The 20,404-nt window shown below is 38.1% G+C and overlaps 1 protein-coding gene across 1 annotated transcript in view; it reads right to left on the minus strand.

Annotated features, from left to right (window-relative positions):
* Positions 1 to 20,404, minus strand: part of NEB (nebulin) — a 201,702-nt gene that overhangs the window by 104,617 nt on the left and 76,681 nt on the right. Inside the window, exons 54-68 of the mRNA XM_078070777.1 lie at positions 18,246 to 18,350; positions 16,946 to 17,053; positions 16,282 to 16,593; positions 15,614 to 15,817; positions 15,204 to 15,308; positions 15,010 to 15,117; positions 13,285 to 13,596; positions 12,788 to 12,991; positions 12,229 to 12,333; positions 9,430 to 9,537; positions 7,520 to 7,831; positions 4,235 to 4,438; positions 3,366 to 3,470; positions 1,757 to 1,864; positions 191 to 502 (exon numbers count right to left, since the gene is read on the minus strand). Coding sequence (XP_077926903.1) covers positions 191 to 502; positions 1,757 to 1,864; positions 3,366 to 3,470; positions 4,235 to 4,438; positions 7,520 to 7,831; positions 9,430 to 9,537; positions 12,229 to 12,333; positions 12,788 to 12,991; positions 13,285 to 13,596; positions 15,010 to 15,117; positions 15,204 to 15,308; positions 15,614 to 15,817; positions 16,282 to 16,593; positions 16,946 to 17,053; positions 18,246 to 18,350 — 2,712 coding nt within the window. The remainder of the gene's footprint in view (positions 1 to 190; positions 503 to 1,756; positions 1,865 to 3,365; positions 3,471 to 4,234; positions 4,439 to 7,519; positions 7,832 to 9,429; positions 9,538 to 12,228; positions 12,334 to 12,787; positions 12,992 to 13,284; positions 13,597 to 15,009; positions 15,118 to 15,203; positions 15,309 to 15,613; positions 15,818 to 16,281; positions 16,594 to 16,945; positions 17,054 to 18,245; positions 18,351 to 20,404) is intronic.

The following is a 20,404-nucleotide window of genomic DNA, read 5'->3' on the forward strand; positions in this document are numbered from 1 at the left end:
ATTAGATATAGCTTGGTGGTATCATGTTCTCTCTAAAAGAAAAGTAAGGCTCAGTCAATGAGAGGCAAAGAGAAAAAATGTTATTACTTCTGAGGGCTCGACCTAAATCCTAGACCATTATTTACATATCACCATGTATTACTATCATAAGCATGGTCACCAGTGGTATGTAATGGGTCCTGGTACTCACGTCACTCTGGAGGTCATAGGCCTTGCGAGCATGGATGACGTCATTCTGGTCAGGAAGGCACGTCCACTCATGCAGGAAGTTCTTATAGTCCACGTCACTGACTAAGGTCTGGCACTTCTTGGCCAGGACCACCCCCAACATGTCCACTGGGCTGCTGAACTTGGTCTTCCACTTCTCAAAGTCCTTCTTGTACTCCCTGTCACTCTGGATCTTGGCCACATGCATGGACCACATTATCTTGGGGTCATCCTCAACGTTTCGGGCTCCAATGTGGTGGCCAAGTTGCTTTCGGTAACCATCTTTGTATTTGTACTGAAATAAAAGTAGTCATTTAAAAACAAAACGAATAGGAAGGGCTAAAAGTCCTTTAGTTTAAAACATCATTATCTTAAATTTGGAATCATCTGAATATCAACTTATCTCCTCATCCTAAATTCTGATATGACTTCACAGCAGTACTCTAATGGGAAAACAGGCCAAACTGGATAGTTCTATGGTTTGCAGACATTAAGTCCCCGGAAACAAAGGCAGCAACACTTCCAGAAAATCAACCACAATAGTACTGTACACAAAAGTACAATACGGCCTTTTCTTCATCTTGGGCCAGTGAAATCACTAACCCAGAAATTTTACATATGATTTTGAGAATGCTACTCCCCAGTCCATAGGTACCACAGTTACCTCCCCAACCCATCCCTCAGGCCCCCCAATTCTAGCTCTGTTGACCTTCACTGGGTCACCTGACTCCCTAAAATCGACTGACTTGCGTTTTCTATCCTGCATACCCTGCTCTGTTGGAGATCAAATTTGGCTGGGGTTTCTTAGGATTCTCTGAGTGAGGAAACAGATTATATAACTACAAGAAAGCATTTTGGTGCTGCTGCTGGTGGTGGTGGTAAGTGCTGACTGGATATTTTCTCTTCAGTTTAGGCAACAACATCACACAAATCCTAATGTATGTTTATGGAAGCCTGAATTCTTCACCAAAGGACCCAATTCTTTCAGAGACAGCAGAAAGACAAATCAGGATCACCATCTTATCAATTTTGGTTGTCTTCGTTTTTCTGTTTTTATTTAAAAAGAACTCAGAAGGAAACACTTAAGGTAATTTTCCAAAGAAAGAGTTGGCAAAAATCCAGATCAGGTTCAGGGAAAGGTACATTTTCCTAGACCTGGCTGAACCAGGTCTTTTTCTGATGTTGAGCCAACACATGTAACCAAGTTATTTTTTTTAACCCTTCTGGCATTTTCTCATTTCTCTATAAGCTATATGCTCAAAATATGGAGATGAATGTCTCATAATTGTAGATATGAACAACTATAGATTCAAATTCAATTTTATACTGAAGTTTAGGATACCCTCTCCACCTGTGGGACATGAATATTAAAGTTGTTTGGAGTTAAAAATATAAAAGAGCTTTCTCCAATGAAAGACTTTTTTTTTTCCCCACTTAAAGCACAATAAATGTGCTTTCACTGGCACCCAGATGCATCTCCCTGCTGTAATGATGATCATTCCCCCCACCTCCATCCAGCCTTGCGCATACATGAAGTGTTGCTACTCACATCACTAGCAATGTCCCGGGAGGCCTTGGCCGCCACGATGGGGATGGCATCGATTCGCAGGTCGTAGCCTTTCTTCTTTGCTTCTTCGTTGGCGAGTTTATACAGAATCTACAGAAAGAGTGTCAGAGTTAAAGTGAAAAGTTTGACAGCAACAATTGGGAGATTACTAAGTGACATACTGCATAATTTTAAAAAGGATAGGCTCTGGAAATAACCTAAATTTCTAGCAATGTTGAAAGTAAATAAATTACATCTTACCAAAACAAAAACAAAAACATATACCTAGCTTTAGAAATAAATGAGATCGATCGGTATTAACATAGATTGATATATTAATCCATTATATATATTGTAGATTAATATATATCATGTGGTTTGATATATTATGCATATCAACATAATTATAATTTAATAATATAGATCAATTGACAAAGCATCAATTTCTACATATTTCTAAGTGAAAAAATTGTAGAACAATGTTTAATATTATTCATTTATATATAAAATATATACACTTATATACTTTTATCCATTTCTTTATTAAAACATCTTTCACAAACAGGTAATACTTTATAATGTTTAAAAAACAAATGAGAAAAAGGCTGAAGTACAATTTAAAACATAGCTAACTGGACTATAATCACAACTTCAAGATTCTAAATTTTGGCTGTATCATATTAGTAAAACATGTGCCTATAAATTGCATTTTACATAAAAAAAATCGGTGCTGTTCATAGAGAACACTTCTTTCCCATGCCTGAAGCTTTCTTTCTATAGAAGGAGCTCAATTATTTTTCTCTGACCTTTCTCCTTTCTCTGCCCCTTTACTCTCTGCCTGTGAAGAAGTGCACTGACTTACTGATTTATTTAACTGGTAGGGATAACTGGGCACTCGTGCTCAGCTTTAACCTGTTCCCTCTAGGAATAAGTCCAGTGCTGTTCTCTGTTTCTCTGGGCTCTAAGCAAGACCTTAGCCCTGAGGGGAGTGGAGCTGACCCCCCTGCTCCAGTGTGGCCTCTGGACAAATGGGAACCTAATTCTGGGGTTCGGTTAGGCTCATTTAGTTCTCATACAAATGTATCCTTGAACCTAACTTTAGTGGTCAAAAAATGTGAGATTTCAACTTCTATCTAGACTTCCTTTGTTTTACCTCTCAATTTTATTCAGGATCCAGGTAGGGAAAAGGTACGTATTATCAGAATTCCCCTCGGTAAGATTGCCAGATTTAGAAAAGAAGAAGATAGCATGCCCAGTTGGACTTGAATATTAGGTAACCAACAAGTAGTGTTTCAGTATAAATATTGAGCCACTATTTTGTCTGGCCATCTTACCCCTTGGAAAATGCTAAAAATACTCCTCAGCCCCAATGACCCACATCGGAAGTGGCCATAAACTAAAAAGGTAACGTGACTTCAGTTTGCCCAGAGAATCCTATAGCATATACTATTCAACCCAGAAATGAAAGACTGGATAAGCTGAGTGTTCATATCACAGAGCCACATGTACCATGATAGCTGAGGCCTGAGAATCTCCACAAAAGTAAGTACAGGAAAACAAACAGTAACGCTGATAACAAAATCAGTGCAGCACCACAGAATTTTGTACTTACCTCACTGTAGTTGAGCTTGTTCTGCCTTGCCAACATGATCTCCGGGGTATCAGGCATTATATGAACTTGAGTCTTGTCTTTGTCCCAAGCCTCTGTGTATAAATGCTATCAAAGAAGATGACAGAAAACCATTTGAAGATGTGGTGTATATATATGCAATGGAATATAACTCAGCCATCCAAAAGAAAGAAATCTAGCCATTTGCAATAACGTGGATGGAACTAAAGGGTATTATACTAAGCGAAATAAGTCAGTCAGAGAAAGACAAATACCGTATGATTTCACTCATATGCAGAATTTAAGAAACAAAACAGATGAACATAGGGGAAGGGAAGGAAAAATAAAGTAATATGAAAACAGAGAAAGAGGCAAATCTTAAGAGACTCTTAACTCTAGGAAACAAACTGAGGGCTGCTGGAAGGGAGCTGGGTGGGAGGATGGAGTAACTGGGTGATGGGCATTAAGGAAGGCATGAGATGTGATGAGTACTGGGTATTACATAAGACTGATGAATCACTAAATTCTATCTCTGAAACTAATAATACAGTATATGTTAATTAAATTGTATTTAAATAAAAATTTAAAAAACCATTTGAAACAGAAATTACAAAAAGTCCAATAAAGCATGATTATTATTAACCTAATTAGGAAAAATAAACCAAACTTTGGTATAAGGTATTCCATTTGAGGTTTGAGTCTTATCGAGGTTAAAACTGGAAATAATAGAAATTATTTAGAGGATTTCAAGTATGCAATTTAGGAGCTAAATGTGACCCTACACTTCAATGGATAATTTTAAGTGCACTGGTCGTTAGAGTATGAGAGCAACTTTTGGCATCTTAGAGAAGCTCGAGGCAGCTGGGGCTCACCTTGTTCATGTTGAGGGCGTTGCTCTTGGCCAGCACCTGTTCCAGGGAATCAGGCACACTGGTGAACTTCAGCTTGTCCGGAGGCTGGCGGTAGATGTTGTCACTCAGTATCTCTGCAGCTCTCTTGCACTTGACCACATCCACAGACCCAATGGGAACCCAGCCGATGCCTCTCAGCCACTGGAGATCTGATTTGTAAATGTTCTGTAAAGAGGAGAAACGGCAGAAACTCTTTAGCAAGACTAAAAGATTTAGGGTGCAGAAGCCAATGCAATCAGTAATAACTTACAATACTGGTCAGTTGTTGTATTGTTGTTGTTGTTTTTTAATATAAAATAAGCTGTGTTAGGCAAACTGAAAGAGCAACTACATTCAAAAACGACCTAGAGATGTCTCCTAGCCATAACAAAAAAGGACCATAAGTTTCCCATTGTAAGGAGAGGAATAATCTAAACCAATATCTTCTGTCAGTTCAGTGAATATTATTAAAATGTCCACGTGTATAGGAAAACAATGGCATCCCAGAGTGGGAGAAACCACAGATACGTCCCGCAGCAGGCTACCAGTCAATACGTGTTAGGCCTAGTCACATGAAATCCTCTGTAGCTATTAAAAGGTCTACTGTAAAGAATGTTGGTTACTTGTAGAAATGTCATTAATATAACATTACACGAAGAGAAAACATAAAACAGTGTATGTGGATAAACTACATGAGTAGGAGTGGGCTTTTTCAGTGGTTAGATTACGTTGGTTTTTATTGCTTTCTATATTTTTCCTTATCTTTCAAAATATCTGTAATGCTCTGTAAGAATAAACACAGAAAGAAGTGAAGATATAGCAATGACATAGAGCTGCCGAAGCACTGAACAGAACTTTCCCGGCCTTAGCATTACCCAAGGCTCAGGGCAGTAAACAACCATGTCACTGGTCCAGGGCCCCGGTCTCTTCCCACCAAGTGCTCAGGACAAGAAGATGGACTCCTTTCCAGAATTGTCTTTCCATACCTTTCTCTTGTGATTTAAAATCATTTTTCTGCTAAGGATTTTTGTGAACCCATTAAGTATTCATAACTACTTCACAGCAAAGGAATTGGACCTTCGCCCAGCTCATTTGAAGGATTTTACCATTAACAGCAATTAAGTAGAAAATAGAGACTGATATTTTGCAGTCTAGACAAAAAGCCTGTTGTAATTGCCCTACACTCACTACTAATTGCCCCCAAAATAACAACAACAAGAATGAAAACAATAACTTTTCATACCTCTGGAGTGCTTTTTAACTTTCAAACAACTGTTAACTTTCTTCTCTTTTTTAAAAATTTTATTATGTTATGTTAGTTACCACACAGTACATCATTAGCTTTTGATGTAGTGATCCACAATTCATTGTTTTCGTATAACACCCAGTGCTCCATGCAGTACATGCCCTCCTTAATACCCATCATTGGGCTAACCCATCCCCCCACCCCCTCCCCTCTAAAACCCTCAGTTTGTTTCTCGGAGTCCATAGTCTCTCATGGTTCATCTCTCCCTCCGATTTCCTCCCCCCTTCATTTTTCCCTTGCTTCTCCTAATGTCCTCCATGCTATTCCTTATGTTCCACAAATAAGTGAAACCATATGATAATTGACTTTCTCTGCTTGACTTATTTCACTTAACATAATCTCCTCCAGTCCCATCCATGTTGGTGTAAAAGTTGGGTATTCATCCTTTCTGATGGCTGAGTAATATTCCATTGTATATATGGACCACATCTTCTTTATCCATTCATCTGTTGAAGGGCATCTCGGCTCTTTCCACAGTTTGGTGATTACGGACATCACTGCTATGAACATTGGGGTGCATACGGCCCTTCTTTTCACTACATCTGTGTCTTTGGGGTAAATACCCAGGAGTGCAATTGCTGGGTCATAGGGTAGCTCTATTTTTAATTTTCTGAGGCACCTCCACACTGTTTTCCAAAGTGGCTGTACCACCTTGCATTCCCACCAACAGTGTAAGAGGGCTCCCCTTTCTCCACAACCTCTCCAACATTTGTTGTTTTTTGCCTTGTCAATTTTTGCCATTTTAACTGGTGTAAGGTGGTATCTCAGTGTGGTTTTGATTTGAATTTCCCTGATGGCTAATGATGATGAACACAGGCAACATGATGACAATTAATTCATATCTTTCAATAATCATTCTCAATGTGAATGGCCTAAATGCTCCCATAAAACGGCACAGGGTTGCAGACTGGATGAAAAGACAGGACCCATCCATATGCTGTCTACAAGAGACTCATTTTGAACCTAAAGATACACCTAGACTGAAAGTGAAGGGATGGAGATCCATCTTCAATGCCGACTGTTAACTTTCAAATAACCATTAAGGCTGTATATCACAGGGTGGGGGAGGAGATCTTGGAAAGGCACTCAACAAATAGACAGATGCAGGCAGCCTGTCAACGCTGTCACTCCAGGGGTGACATGAGCCATTTTAATTCTCTTTCATGCGCAGGCAAAACCTTTCTGTTTGGACACAATTGCAAAACACAGGGTGTGTGTGTCAAAAACTACAGAACAAATGTGGGCGGTTTCACAGGTGGGCTTGTACAGTTTCCAGTAATGGCTAATTAATGTATAATTATTATTCATTTGTTTTATTCTCCCAAATCCTCTAACACTTAATAATCCCTTCAAACAGTTATGAACTATGTGCTGTAGGAACTGTGCTTCTCACACCCAGATATGATACTGAAAGCAGCTGCACCAAGTACTAGGGTTTGTCATTACCATGTGACCCCTCTACAGAGAGCCGTGCCAAGAGAAGAAAATGTCAGTGAACTGACCCAACAGTTTACAAACACAGTAACTTCTCTTATTTCATAAGAATAACAATTAGCATAAGAATAAAAATTAGCAAGCATCAGAATTCTAATGATAACCTCATTTGGTTTGTAAAGAAGCTAAAAACAAATTTCAGAGTAATTTTTTTTTTTTTAATGTGTTGTTTCTACCCCCCTGAAAGAATAAAAGAAAATGTCTCCATCTGGTGGACTCTGAATTCTAACATTGCTTAATTCTGGTTTTGTTTTTATAGGACCAAATCCAGTTTGTAAACTTCATTTCCTTATAAAGCCTATTAAACATCTTCATAATAAAGCAATAAAAAGTATATTCTCATTGAGATCTCACTCACTGATCAATAAATCCTAGCTTAAGTGGGCCAATGGGTTGCATATGAAGGATAACTTTTATATAGTTTAAGTTATTTCTGAACTCAGCTCTTTTATAGATGCTGTACTCACATCGCTCTGGAGGTCATAGGCCTGCCGAGCGTGGATGACGTCATTCTGGTCAGACAGGCACGTCCACTCATGCAGGTAGTTCTTATAGTCCACATCACTGACTAAGGTCTGGCACTTCTTGGCCAGGACCACCCCCAACATGTCCACTGGGCTGCTGAACTTGGTCTTCCACTTCTCAAAGTCCTTCTTGTACTCCCTGTCACTCTGGATCTTGGCCACATGCATGGACCACATTATCTTGGGGTCATCCTCAACATTTCGGGCTCCAATGTGGTGGCCAAGTTGCTTTCGGTAACCATCTTTGTATTTGTACTGAGATGAAAACACACAAATCAGGTTTTTATTATAAGCCCTTGGGGGTCAAAAGTCTGTACAAAATCACCTTGCTTACATCAAAGTTGTAAGTTGACTTGTGATAATAAGCATTAACTCAAGCTGGTATCCTGACCTTTACCCTTGAAGCTTATAGAGTTAAGAGAAGAGATGGAATCCATATAATTGTAGTGCATATCCCAAATCACCCATGGCCTAGTGATAAGAAATAATTTAGAGGCAGGTAGTGCCCACAGTGGGGAGAAGCCATTTGAACAAGGGAATTTGGAGAAATGAATTTTAGGTACTAAAAGTATGTCAGGAAAGAGATGCACTTGGCGACACGGCATGTTTAATAAGTCGTAAAATGAGTGTCTGGCTCCTGGAAGGATGTAGTACTCTAGGTCAAGGACCTAGTTTAGTATACCAGGTATTATGCTATTATAAACAAATAGTATACTATTAGTATACTAATATAATACTACTATTATTATACTAGTAAAGCTGGTTGGAGCATGCTCCAAAAAAGTCATGGGTTCTACTCCTGCATAGGCCAAGAATGTTTTTATTATTCCATGTCCAGTGATGTTGTCCCGGGATCTGAGGCAGTTATTCAAAATACATGCCTCTAGTCTCAAAGATCACTAAGTAAGAAAAGTATGGATGGGTCAGCAGGAGACAATATGGTACAGTGGGAAGTAATGAGGTTGTCTGGAGTTTCAATTCCACCACCTACTGAGAGTTTGATTTTAGAAAAGTTGCTTAAAGCAATCCACAAAACAGGGATAATGACAAAACTTACGTGCTAGGATAATTATGAAGTATAAGTAAGATAACACATGTCAAGCTCTTAGCATGGAATTCTCAATACTTCCTAGTTGTCACTGTTACTTGTAATTGTTGACATAAATTCATGGGGAGATCCAACATACATAAACTAAAGTGAGTCACTAACACAATATAAAGGGCAGTGTATTGCCATATTCCCAGATGCTGGGCCCTTGATTTTTAAAGTAGTGGTCTGTTCTTCAAGAATCATCGGAGGCACGATGAAGGGATGATGGTTTTATTCTGGGAGGCATGTGCTAGACAGCCAGGAGCTGTTTTTAAGGGTACAATCTCGGGCTAGTAGCCACCTCTGGTAGGGATCCACTGCCTTCTTTTCATAATCTTAGAAAGGTGAATTATAATGGCAAGTGTCATATGACTTTTGTGAATATTGTATAGTAAAATGTTACATAAAGCCAGGACCTGATTCTCATTGGGAGTACTTAAGTTTATGAGTTATACTTTCTAGAAGCACTGTAATAATTTTTATATCTCCAAGCCTGCAGCTGTGCTCTAATAATTTCCACGTGAATGGATCTTTCTCTGTTTTCGATGGGTGTTTTCATCGAAGATACTGTGTCCTAAAGGTTATAAACCCCTTGTACGAACATCGAATTTTTCATTTCCCTCAAAACTAGGTTTTTGAAAAATCCCACATAAATACACTAGGACATATTTCCAAAGGGCGAGGAAAGTTCTTTCTGAAGATTTAGTTCAGTGACAACGTCACTTCAGCCTGATTATATACTTGGGGCGACACTGTTACTCACATCACTGGCGATGTCCCGGGAGGCCTTGGCCGCCACGATTGGGATGGCATCACTTCGCAGGTCGTAGCCTTTCTTCTTCGCTTCTTCATTAGCGAGTTTATACAGAGTCTAAGTTTGGACAAAAAATATATAAATACACATAGATATTGACATTCATATCCAAAAACTGACAGGGGATTAAAATAATTCACTAAGTTCGACACAGGTAGGCCCCTATAATAATCTCACTCTGAGAGTTATAAGTCTGCACTGTCTGCTGAAGACTTAAAAATGATACATTTTTAGAACACTGCAGCTTTGTTTTTTATTTTAAAACTTACGTTGAATTAACTAAATATAGATATTATCCACTGTTTCAAAATTTTTAGTTACAACCATGAATCAGTTTTGAAGAGAACTAAAAAATTAAGCTGAAACTTGTGGACCTAAGGTGGCAAAATGTGGGTAAGAGTGAAAGACTTGATTAACTGTTGATCATGGACATTAATTCAATCCACATTGATTCTGCATCGACTGTGTGCTCTGACTGGGCTAGGTACTTGGGAATCAAAGAGGAGTGAGACTTCTTCCATTGTCAAGGTTTCTGGGGGAACTGATGGAAAGACTGGTAGCCTACAGACTAAGCTACCAAAAAGTCAAACCACGAGAGGTCATTTAAGCATATCATTGACAAAGGGCTCCAGGAAAGAGTAATTAATTCTGAATTGAGAATCAGGAAATTTCCTGCAGAGGGGCTGATCTTTGCACTGGACCTTGAGTGATGAGTATGGTTTCAGGAGACTGGGACAGCAGTCAACGTCAGAGGGCGTTGCATGAATCAAAGCACAAGGGAGTGAAAGTGCAGGGGTGTCAAAGTAAGTGGGGAGCAGTGCCAGGGACAAGTGGCAGGAAAGGACCGAGAAGAACCTGGAGTTGGACTGAAGGCTTAATGCTAATATAAATTGGTGCTTAATTCCATAGGAAATAGGAAGCCAACAATAATCTTTGAGGAAGAGTGACATAATCAAACTTGCATTTTATCTTCCTATCCTTTGTGCGACAAAAAGTACAAAAGAATTGAACTAAGCTGAGAGAGAAAAGATGGAGAAAGCAGACCAGGCAGGTTAGGCACTCTGTTCAGAGCATCATCCCTAGGTCTCTCTGAACCAACAGCAACACTACAGCCTCTCTGAGCTTTTGCAGCAAAGACAGAGTCCAGAATTCCAGAAATGCTGAGGGGCCAGTTATAGAGGCTCTTTGTCTCCTGAAAGTCCTGCACATACAATACATGCTTTCCTGTAACGATACAGGACACATATTATAGGTTTAGCTAAAAAATTCACTTTTTGCTTTGCAAGTAGGACTTGATGTCTTTCGGTTTTGGAGACAATGAAGAGTTAGTTATATAAGCAATAAAATTATAGTTTGCACTCACCAAAATAAAATGACTTAAGATGGTGGCTCATCTAGCTAAATTCTCTAAGTTATATCCTGCAGAAGAGTGATATATTGTTGACTTACACTTTCAAAAAAACAATATTTTCTTTGCTGGTAGCACAAAGCTGGGAGAAATAACTAATACATCAGCTGACAGAAAAATCAGATTCACAAAAATCTCCACAGGCTTAAACCAGTCGGCTTAATCTAGGAAGAAGGAACTGCAGAGAGATCAGTGTCAATCTTTGAACTGATTTTAAACTGAATTTAAGTTGCCAAATGTATAAAGGCAGGATAGAGGAAACCTAGCTTAAGCCCATGTAAGATGTGTTCGGGTTTTAGTCGATCCCAAGTTCCACGTGCCCCAGAAGTGACAAAGCTGCCCATGTGCCCGAGCCCTGGGTGCAGAATTAGAGGTCAAATGTCCAGAAGAGGAAAGAAGATGTCAACTGTATTCTACACTTGCAGGATTTTGTTTGGTTGGGAGGGTCGCATTTTAGCAGGGATGTCATGTGAGGAATGCCCAGGAACTGGGGATCGTTTGGGGGGGGCAGGGGAGGCACCACAGTAGTTACCCTCATCTTCACGGAGTTGGCAGGGACTGGTTTTGCACAGCCTCAGACAACTATGAAAGTCTGCAGAGAGAACTCCGTGACTCTACATCAGAAGAATTTTCTTATGGAATTTTCCAGAACAAATGGGCTGATTTATGAAATAAACTCCTTGTCACTGAGAACACTTAAGCAAGGACAGGGGGACAACCTGTTGGGTGGGGACTCTTGTACTAGAAGAGATGCTGACCTCTCAGCCTAAACATCCATGGTTCTGACAGGCGGGCATATGGCCCTAGGCTCATAGAAAGTGAAAAGAAATAGGCTCGCTAATACATACCCTGGCGGATCCTCTCTCTGTTTCTGTCTCTTTCTCTGGGTTATTTGATAATACTGTGATTTTAGGCCTTGACTTAATTTTATACATTAAAAGTCTTAAATTTTGACTTTAAGCCACAATTTGGAAAAAATAAATCATATATGGAAAATATATCTAGCACAGCAATAAGGCATAAGGGGAAGATAAATGTATATTTAATCTATTGCTAATTTCCTAACTTAAAAAATTAATAAAAGAAAAAGGTCTGATTAATCTTATGGTTATTGCTTAAATCATTAGTTCTTATATCTTCACTTCATAAGTGATAACCTTTTTTACTTGAAGTTTGATGTTTAGGATGAGGATTGAGAAATGCAAGAGTTGCTATTCACATGGAGCAAAAAAAAAAAAAGATTCTTTATAAAGTTGTTGTATAGTATTTTATCACCTTGGACAGATTAACGGAAATAAGAAACGACATGCAAACTTCATAGAATTAGCATCTGCTCCCACCTCGCTGTAGTTGATTTTGTTCATTCTTGCCAACATAATTTCTGGTGTGTCTGGCATGATGTGGACCTGCATCTTATCTTGGTCCCAGGCTTCCGTGTATAAACGCTATGAAAGGAAATATATAATGTCATCAGGAAAAAAATTCAGTATATGATTAAGAAGAATTTCAGGACCATAATGACTTTATAAAGAGAAATAACAAAAGGTTATATATACATCTTATACACATTATGTATGGCAGACACATCTTCAAGTAATTAGTGCATAGAACAGATATTTAGTGCCTTATAATCTGAAATATATGTTAACAAAAGGAAATTGAGAGTATCTTTCATGCAAAGATGCTTTTCCATAAAAACATGTCATTTTATCAGAACTATGAAACAACTACTGAAGTAAATATTTAATATAAGTGACACATAGATAGATATGGATGGATGGATAGCTAGATGTCTTCTGTTGCTCAATGCTTGCTTGCTTTCTTTTCTTGATTATGCTTCTCTTTGTTTGATTTGGCTTTCGGAGTCCTACCTTCGTTCTCTGAATTTTGAAGCCTCACCTTGTTCATGGTGATGGCATTATTCTTGGCTAACACTTGTTCCAAAGAATCGGTCACACTGGTAAATTTGAATTTGTCTGGAGGCTGGCGATAGATTTTATCACTCAAAATTTCAGTTGCCCTTTTGCATTTTTCCACATCCAAAGAGCCAATAGGAACCCAGCCGATGCCTCTCAACCACTGCAGATCTGACTTGTACATATTCTGTTGAGACAAACAGTCAATAAATATTTGTCTCGGCATTGGGAAAACATTTTCATCTAAAGGATATGAAATAAAGAGCACTCTTGAAAATACACTTTGATGGACAGGTAGTGTATCAGACAATATTCTTTTTTGATCTGGAAAGTTAAACAATACTCCCAAGGAAAGAAGAAATGCTATCCCTGCCTTGCAGGGGCTGGTGACCTCAATGCCACCTATTGCTACCTTCTCCCAGCGGGGTTAATTCACTGATTTCCTACCTTTGCATGCCACTGTGATCCTCACATACTCACGTCGCTCTGGAGGTCATAGGCCTGCCGAGCGTGGGTGACGTCATTCTGGTCAGGCAGGCACGTCCACTCATGCAGGTAGTTCTTATAGTCTATGTCACTGACTAAGGCCTGGCACTTCTTGGCCAGGACCACTCCTAGCATGTCCACTGGGCTGCTGAACTTGGTCTTCCACTTCTCAAAGTCCTTCTTGTACTCCCTGTCACTCTGGACCTTGGCCACATGCATGGACCACATCATCTTGGGGTCATCATGTATTGCTCGGGCACCAATGTGATGGCCAAGCTGCTGACGATAGCCTTCTTTGTACTTGAACTAGAAAAAGAAAAACACTTATTATCAACTATTTTAGCTTTTAGTTAAAAGCAATTACTAGGCTCCAATTTTCCTATTCATTAAAAATATAATGATTTCCTCCCGTATATAAATACATGTACTTTGTAAACCATTTAGAAAATAAAGTATATATACCTACACAAAAAATAAAGACATTATTCTACCATTCAATGATTACCATCGTAAAACTGCTTTTTATAGTGTGTGTGTGTGTGTGTGTGTGTATGTGTGAGAGAGATAATAAAATTAGAATAGGATCTCCTTTTTCTAGTTATTATACAAGCCTTCTTCTGTGTCATTAAATATTCTCTATAAACATGAATTTTAGTGGCAGCAAGTATTACATTATATTGGTATATATTAATACTTTTAACCCTTCTGTGATTGTTGACCATTTATTTTTAAATTATGATGGTTACTTCTCATATTTTGGAAATAAAGAAAAAATATATTCTTGACTTCATGGACTAATGAAATAGAAGGATAAAAGTTCCTAGAAATGTAAGCAAAGAAATCACTTAAAGAAAGTAAATATTGGGGCGCCTGGGTGGCTCAGTCGTTAAGCATCTGCCTTTGGCTCGGATCGTGATCCCAGAGTCCTGGGATCGAGCCCCGCGTTGGGTTCCCTGCTCTGCAGGAAGCCTGCTTCTCCCTCTCCCACTCCCCCTGCTTGTGTTCCTGCTCTCGCTCTCTCTCTCTCTGTGTCAAATAAATAAATAAAATCTTTAAAAAAGAAATACTGGCAACCAATCACCAGATGCAGAAGCAAACATATGGTACCTGTGGATGGTTGGACTATGAATAATGTGTCCTATTTATTCAGCCCTTGTAGGTTCATTAGTTCATAAAGCATGAGTTAGTTTTGAAGGAATCCTACAATGAGTTCAATTGTATATAAGAATATATCATGTGGAAAAGCCCAAAGGATGTCTGAACCTAGTCAAGTATCCAATGCTTTCTTTTTTTTTTTGTAACGAATTTTTGCTTTTGTTTTTTTGTTGTTGTTTTTAATTTTTATTGTTATGTTAATCACCATACATTACATCATTAGTTTTTGATGTAGTGTTCCATGATTCATTGTTTGTGTATAACACTCAGTGCTCCATGCAGAACGTGCCCTCTTTAATACCCATCACCAGGCTAACCCACCCTCCCACCCTCCAGTGCTTTCATTCAGCAGGAAATGGAAAATATTTTGAAATGCATGTTGCTACGGACTCAACCATAGCTTTGTAATGAGAATTTTATTACCATTATTTTAAACTATTTACTTAGAAAAAAGACTGTTGGCAAGAACTTTAACCTCATAGCTTACTTACCCTACTATATAACCAGGAGACAGAAAAACCTTTGAGCTAAAGTTCAGGCAAAGAACTTTTTAGGTGCACTTACTTCACTTGCAATGTCTCTGGAGGCCTTGGCCGCCCTGATGGGAATGGCATCCAGCCGCATATCATAGCCTTTCCTCTTGGCTTCTTCTAGGCCAAGTTTATATAGTTTCTGAAATAGACATAAATCATCATGAGTTTGATTTATAAAGTGCAGTATAAATACAATCTATCATGCACCATGAATATATTGCTGACCTCACTGTAATTTATTTGGTTTTGTTTAGCCAGTAAAACTTCAGGAGTATCTGGCACAATGTGGACAGTGGTTTTATCTTTATCCCAAGCTTCTGTATAGAGGCGCTAAAGCAAACAAAAAAGATGTGATTAGTACAGGCTAGTAATGAATAGATACATAAAAATAATCTGTTTTAATAATCTGGTTCTTAATGAGAATAAAGATAGTCTGCTCTGTGAGTTGGTATTTGTGACACCTTCAGGTCTAGATGTCTCATATCAGTAGAAATCACAGCACTTACTTAAAAACCACTTTAATACCAAGCAAAAGAATTAAATATGACTTTTCTTTTATAGAAACAGATGTCTATGTTTACACACACACACACACACACACACAAATACCCCCTTCAAGTAAAGACAAGACTTACATGGTTCATGGTAATAGCATTGTTTTTTGCCAAAACCATTGGGATGGAGTCCGTAAGGCTGGAAAACTTGAATTTATCTGGGTGCTGACGGTAAATGTGATCACTCAAAATCTGGGTAGCTCTCTTGTTCTTTTCATCCTCAAGAGAGCCACTAGGTAACCAGCCAATGCCTCTTAGCCACTGAAGGTCAGCCTTGTACAAATTCTGAAATTATAGGTGACAAACCACTTAACATAAGCATAATAATATGCCCCGAAAGAAATAAAATTATATATTACATATTTTACTAGACTATATATATTTAAATGCTTGAATTCTTGGGAAATTTACAAATGTGTTGTGAATCTATGGACTATTCAAATCAGAAGCATATTTTGGAAGACATTTTATTTTAGAAAGCATTTTAAATAGCAGCACATAGAGAATGATCCAGCTCTTCTAGATCAGAATATTAGAGGCTTTCACCAAAGCAGGAGAATATTTGTTGGTTCTTTCTCTGTGGGATAATGGTGCCTCCAGATATTTGGGGGACTGGATGGGGCATGGGCATTAATCTAGGGACATAAAACTCAGTTGTGTAAACTCAACTCTGCTTACTTTAGGGAAAATTTGGTTCTCAGGAAAGCAGACATGATATTTAGTTGGCCAAAGGAAAATCTTAGACTCACATCACTCTGGAGGTCATAGGCCTGTCGAGCATGGGTGACGTCATTCTGGTCAGGCAGGCATGTCCACTGGTGTAGGAAGTTCTTATAGTCTATGTCACTGACTAAGGTCTGGCACTTCTTGGCCAGCACCAACCCCAGCATGTCCACTGGGCTGCTGAACTTGGTCTTCCACTTCTCAAAGTCCTTCTTATACTCCCTGTCACTCTGGATCTTGGCCACATGCATGGACCACATCATCTTGGGGTCATCTTTGATGTCCCGGGCTCCAATGTGGTGGCCAAGCTGCTTGCGAAAGCCTTCCTTGTACTTGTACTAAAGGAAAAAAATATGTCTTGTTCCTTTCAAGATTAACTTACATTACAATTACAAAGCACATGAACTCCACATATTTCACAAAGCCTAGAGAGCCACAGATTTAAGTCTTTTGATAGGAAAGATTAAAGGCTAACTCCAGGTACAAATTTCATACATAATAAATTTCATACAAATTCCAGCTACAAATACCTTGAGTTTATCCTCATCCCACACTACATCTTTGGGATCATTCCACTCTGTTTTAATTTGTTACTCCTTGGAAGATTTTGTTCAATTTAAGATTAAATTGAAACTCTGTTAAAGTGATAAGTTGCAATCAAATCAATATAAACAGTGGAAAAAGTCTTACTTCACTGGCAATTTCTCGGGATGCTTTTGCAGCTTTGATTGGTATGGCATCAAGGGGAAGATCGTAACCTTTTTTCTTCAATTCCTCATAACCCATTCGGTAGAGTTTCTGTTAAGAGATGAAGATCACTTTGGGAAAAGCTGTTTTCCATAAACAACTGTAGCATAATGAATGCAATGTGCTAAATATTTTAAGAGTCCCTGAAAATAGTATCTGCTCTAGAATACTTAAATGTAATTGGAAATTATGCCCATTGATTGTTAATGATCCTATTTTAAACTTTAAAGCTCTTCGATTACCCAGATCAACAAAATTAAATTTCAGCTCTTCCCAAATACTTATGAGAATGAGGCAGAAGTAAATTGATAGAGAAATGAAATATCATTTAGGTGCTGTTTTCCAATTAACTATGAGTGTTTCATTAGAAGTTTTTGTTAGAAAAGAGCCATGCCTTTCATGGGGAAAAATTATGCCTAATGGGCTGTCTCTTCCACGTAGCTAACACACTATAAAATAATCTACTTTACAATATAGGGCTGTCCGTAGTAGGATCCGCATCTGTAGGTAAGAAACAAAATCCTTCATAATTTTTTAAATCTAAGATTTTTCAGAGGAAACTTTAAATGTTAAATTTAAGAGCTTAAGAGAAATAATTTTTTTCTTCAGGTTTGTTACATAATGAAATATTTGAGAATACAATTTAATGCACTTTGTCCAGAAACCAGATTGTTTAAAATGCCTATTGATCTTGCAATGTGTTTATATTTTAGACGTTTGTGGCATTATTCGAATACCTTATTTAATGTTGAAGTCTCTCTATTGAAGTTTAGAATTTGTCTTTAAAATATTTAATTTTTACATCTACAGATTTCAGGAGATTCTTCTGACAATAAAAATAAAAATGGAGTTCTCCTGCATAGGTTTTTTAATGCTCATTCATTCGAAATTTCATTGAATTTCATGTGTGTTGGGTACTTTACTAGCTAAGCACTGCAGGCTCGATACAAATTATCTCTGACCCTGAGAAGCTCCCATCCACACACCGGAGAGCAATATAAACCATTATATTAGGATGATAGGTGTAATAAAGGACTACAAGGAACAGACCCCCAACTCTGCCTGAGACAGGGAGTGCCTATTATTTTGATATTCAAGCTAAAAACCACTAAATAAGGAAGCTAGGTCCCATGTAGTTTATTAATCAAAATCATTCAGACATGCAAATTTACTTCCAAATAAATTCATTGCCTTAGAAGCAATTAAAAGCTTTCTGAAAAACATGCTGAATTTGGAAACTTACATCACTTGTGTTGATTAAGTTTGCTTTAGCCAGAATAATGTCAGGTGTATCAGGCATGATGTGGATTTGAGTCTTGTCCTTGTCCCAAGCTTCTCTATAAAGTCTCTAAAATGAGAAATAAGAGGATTTCAGTGGTTTTGTTAGACTAGTGAATGACACCATTAACATCAAACAGGATCACTGAATTCATCTGAATTAAGCATTTTAACTGATAGCATAAGCAGGTAACTTGAGCAGAAAATAGGTAGTGTATTTTTTCACTTGTCTGGGATATAACTGCCTTTCAAAATATAAAGTGTGGATTACCTTTTCAAGGTTACAAATAACCCTGCCCATTAGAAATCAATCCAAGTAATTAGAGTCTTTGCCGTGATCATCAAATAGAGCAGAAGTTCTCCAATTTGCTTATAAACGTCTCCCTCAGTGTTTAACTGGGAGATAGCCCTTCCCTTCTCAAAAAATGACATATTCGAGGTATATCTAGAAATTAGGGAGATGCATTCCCTATGTGTTTTATTACTTATAGCTCTACCTTATAATAATTTGGGTGGATTAGGATCCCAAGAGAATTTTGTATGGAATTTATAAAAATCTCTTATATGTCCCAGAGCAATCCTCTGTCTTTCTTTAACAGAAGACAAGACAACCCAAACAAAAATCTCATTGGTTTACTAAAACAAGGGGATGAAAGTTTGATGAAAAATAGAGAATTGTCAGAGAATCTCCTCACAAGATACTTAGCAATTATAAAAGATAAAATAGTAATTTGACAGTGGAAAAACCTCACAACACCATTTTAACCAAGTGATCAAAATTAAAATGATCAGTAATGGAACGAATGGATATCATGTACCACCTGATAGGACATATGGAAGAGGGTACTACACACGATGTCCTGCTAAAAGTACAAAAGCTGAATCGAATCATGAGGAACCAACAGACCCAAATGGAGGAAGATTCTGCAAAATAACTGGCCTGTACTCTTCCCAAATGTCAAGCACTTGGAAGACAAAGGAAGAGTGAGGAACCAGTCCAGATTAAAGGAGACCACAGACATGACAAGCAAACTCAGGGTTTGATCTTGGATTGGATTCTGGATCAGAAAATAGTTTTTATTTTGTATAAAGGACATTAGTGATAAAACTGAATAAATTCTATATACTAGTATTGTTTCAATGTTAATTTCCTGATTTTGATCATTGCACTGTGGTTTTGTAAGAAAATGTTTTGTTTTCAGGAAATGCACACTGAAGTATTTAGGGATAGAGAGGCATCAATGCAGCAACTTACATACATATATGAAAGAAAAATGGGAAAAAAAGCAAATGTGGCTAATGTTAACACTTGGGGAACTGGGATGAAGATATAGATATACATACATAATTATATTTATATATTTATTGTATATATTTAAATTATTTGTACTATTTTTGCAACTTTTCTGTATGCCTGAAATCATTTCAATATAAAAAATTTTAGAAGTCTCATTGGTTCCTTGGACTTGGCAATTTCCCCTTCAGGTATTCAGTGTGGGGTAAAGGGGTTGGTGCTTTTCTCCTTCCTGCACATGCTTACTACAATCCACATAACCCAGAGAAGCTAAGATCTTCAGGACCAAAACAAAGCAAGGCTTGTCAATTTCCACATACATTTATCCTGGTTCTGTACTAATCTTTCTGATTAAGATCAGAGATTCTCAACCTCAGCACTATTGGTATTGTATGTATACTGGAGGACTCCTTGGTTGTAGGGATGCTGTCCTGTATGTTTCTGGAATTTTGAGCAGCATCCCTGACTTCTATCCACTAGATGCCAGTAGCATGCCACCCTCAAGTTGTGATAACTGAAAAGGTCTCTAGGTGTTGCTAAATGTCCCCAGTGGGACAAAATTGTCCCTGGTTGAAAACCACTAAGTTGGACCATTTCTTCAATGGTATGTGTCATTTTCACCACAACCTCACCCCACCTCCCCGAAAAACAGAAAATACTAATATTTGTTCATCCTGAGATAGATGTATTGGTCTATTATTCAAAGGAGAAACAGCAGGCTCAAGGATCCAAGTGGCCTTCTTCTGAGGCCTGAGGGGGTATGTATCTCAGCATTCCTAAAACCAGGGCATACTGTTGAAGAGTCTGTCCTGAGGCATTTTTAATGTTGA

Source organism: Halichoerus grypus, chromosome 4 (assembly GCF_964656455.1).
Source record: "Halichoerus grypus chromosome 4, mHalGry1.hap1.1, whole genome shotgun sequence".
In the NCBI taxonomy this organism is placed as follows: domain Eukaryota; kingdom Metazoa; phylum Chordata; class Mammalia; order Carnivora; family Phocidae; genus Halichoerus; species Halichoerus grypus.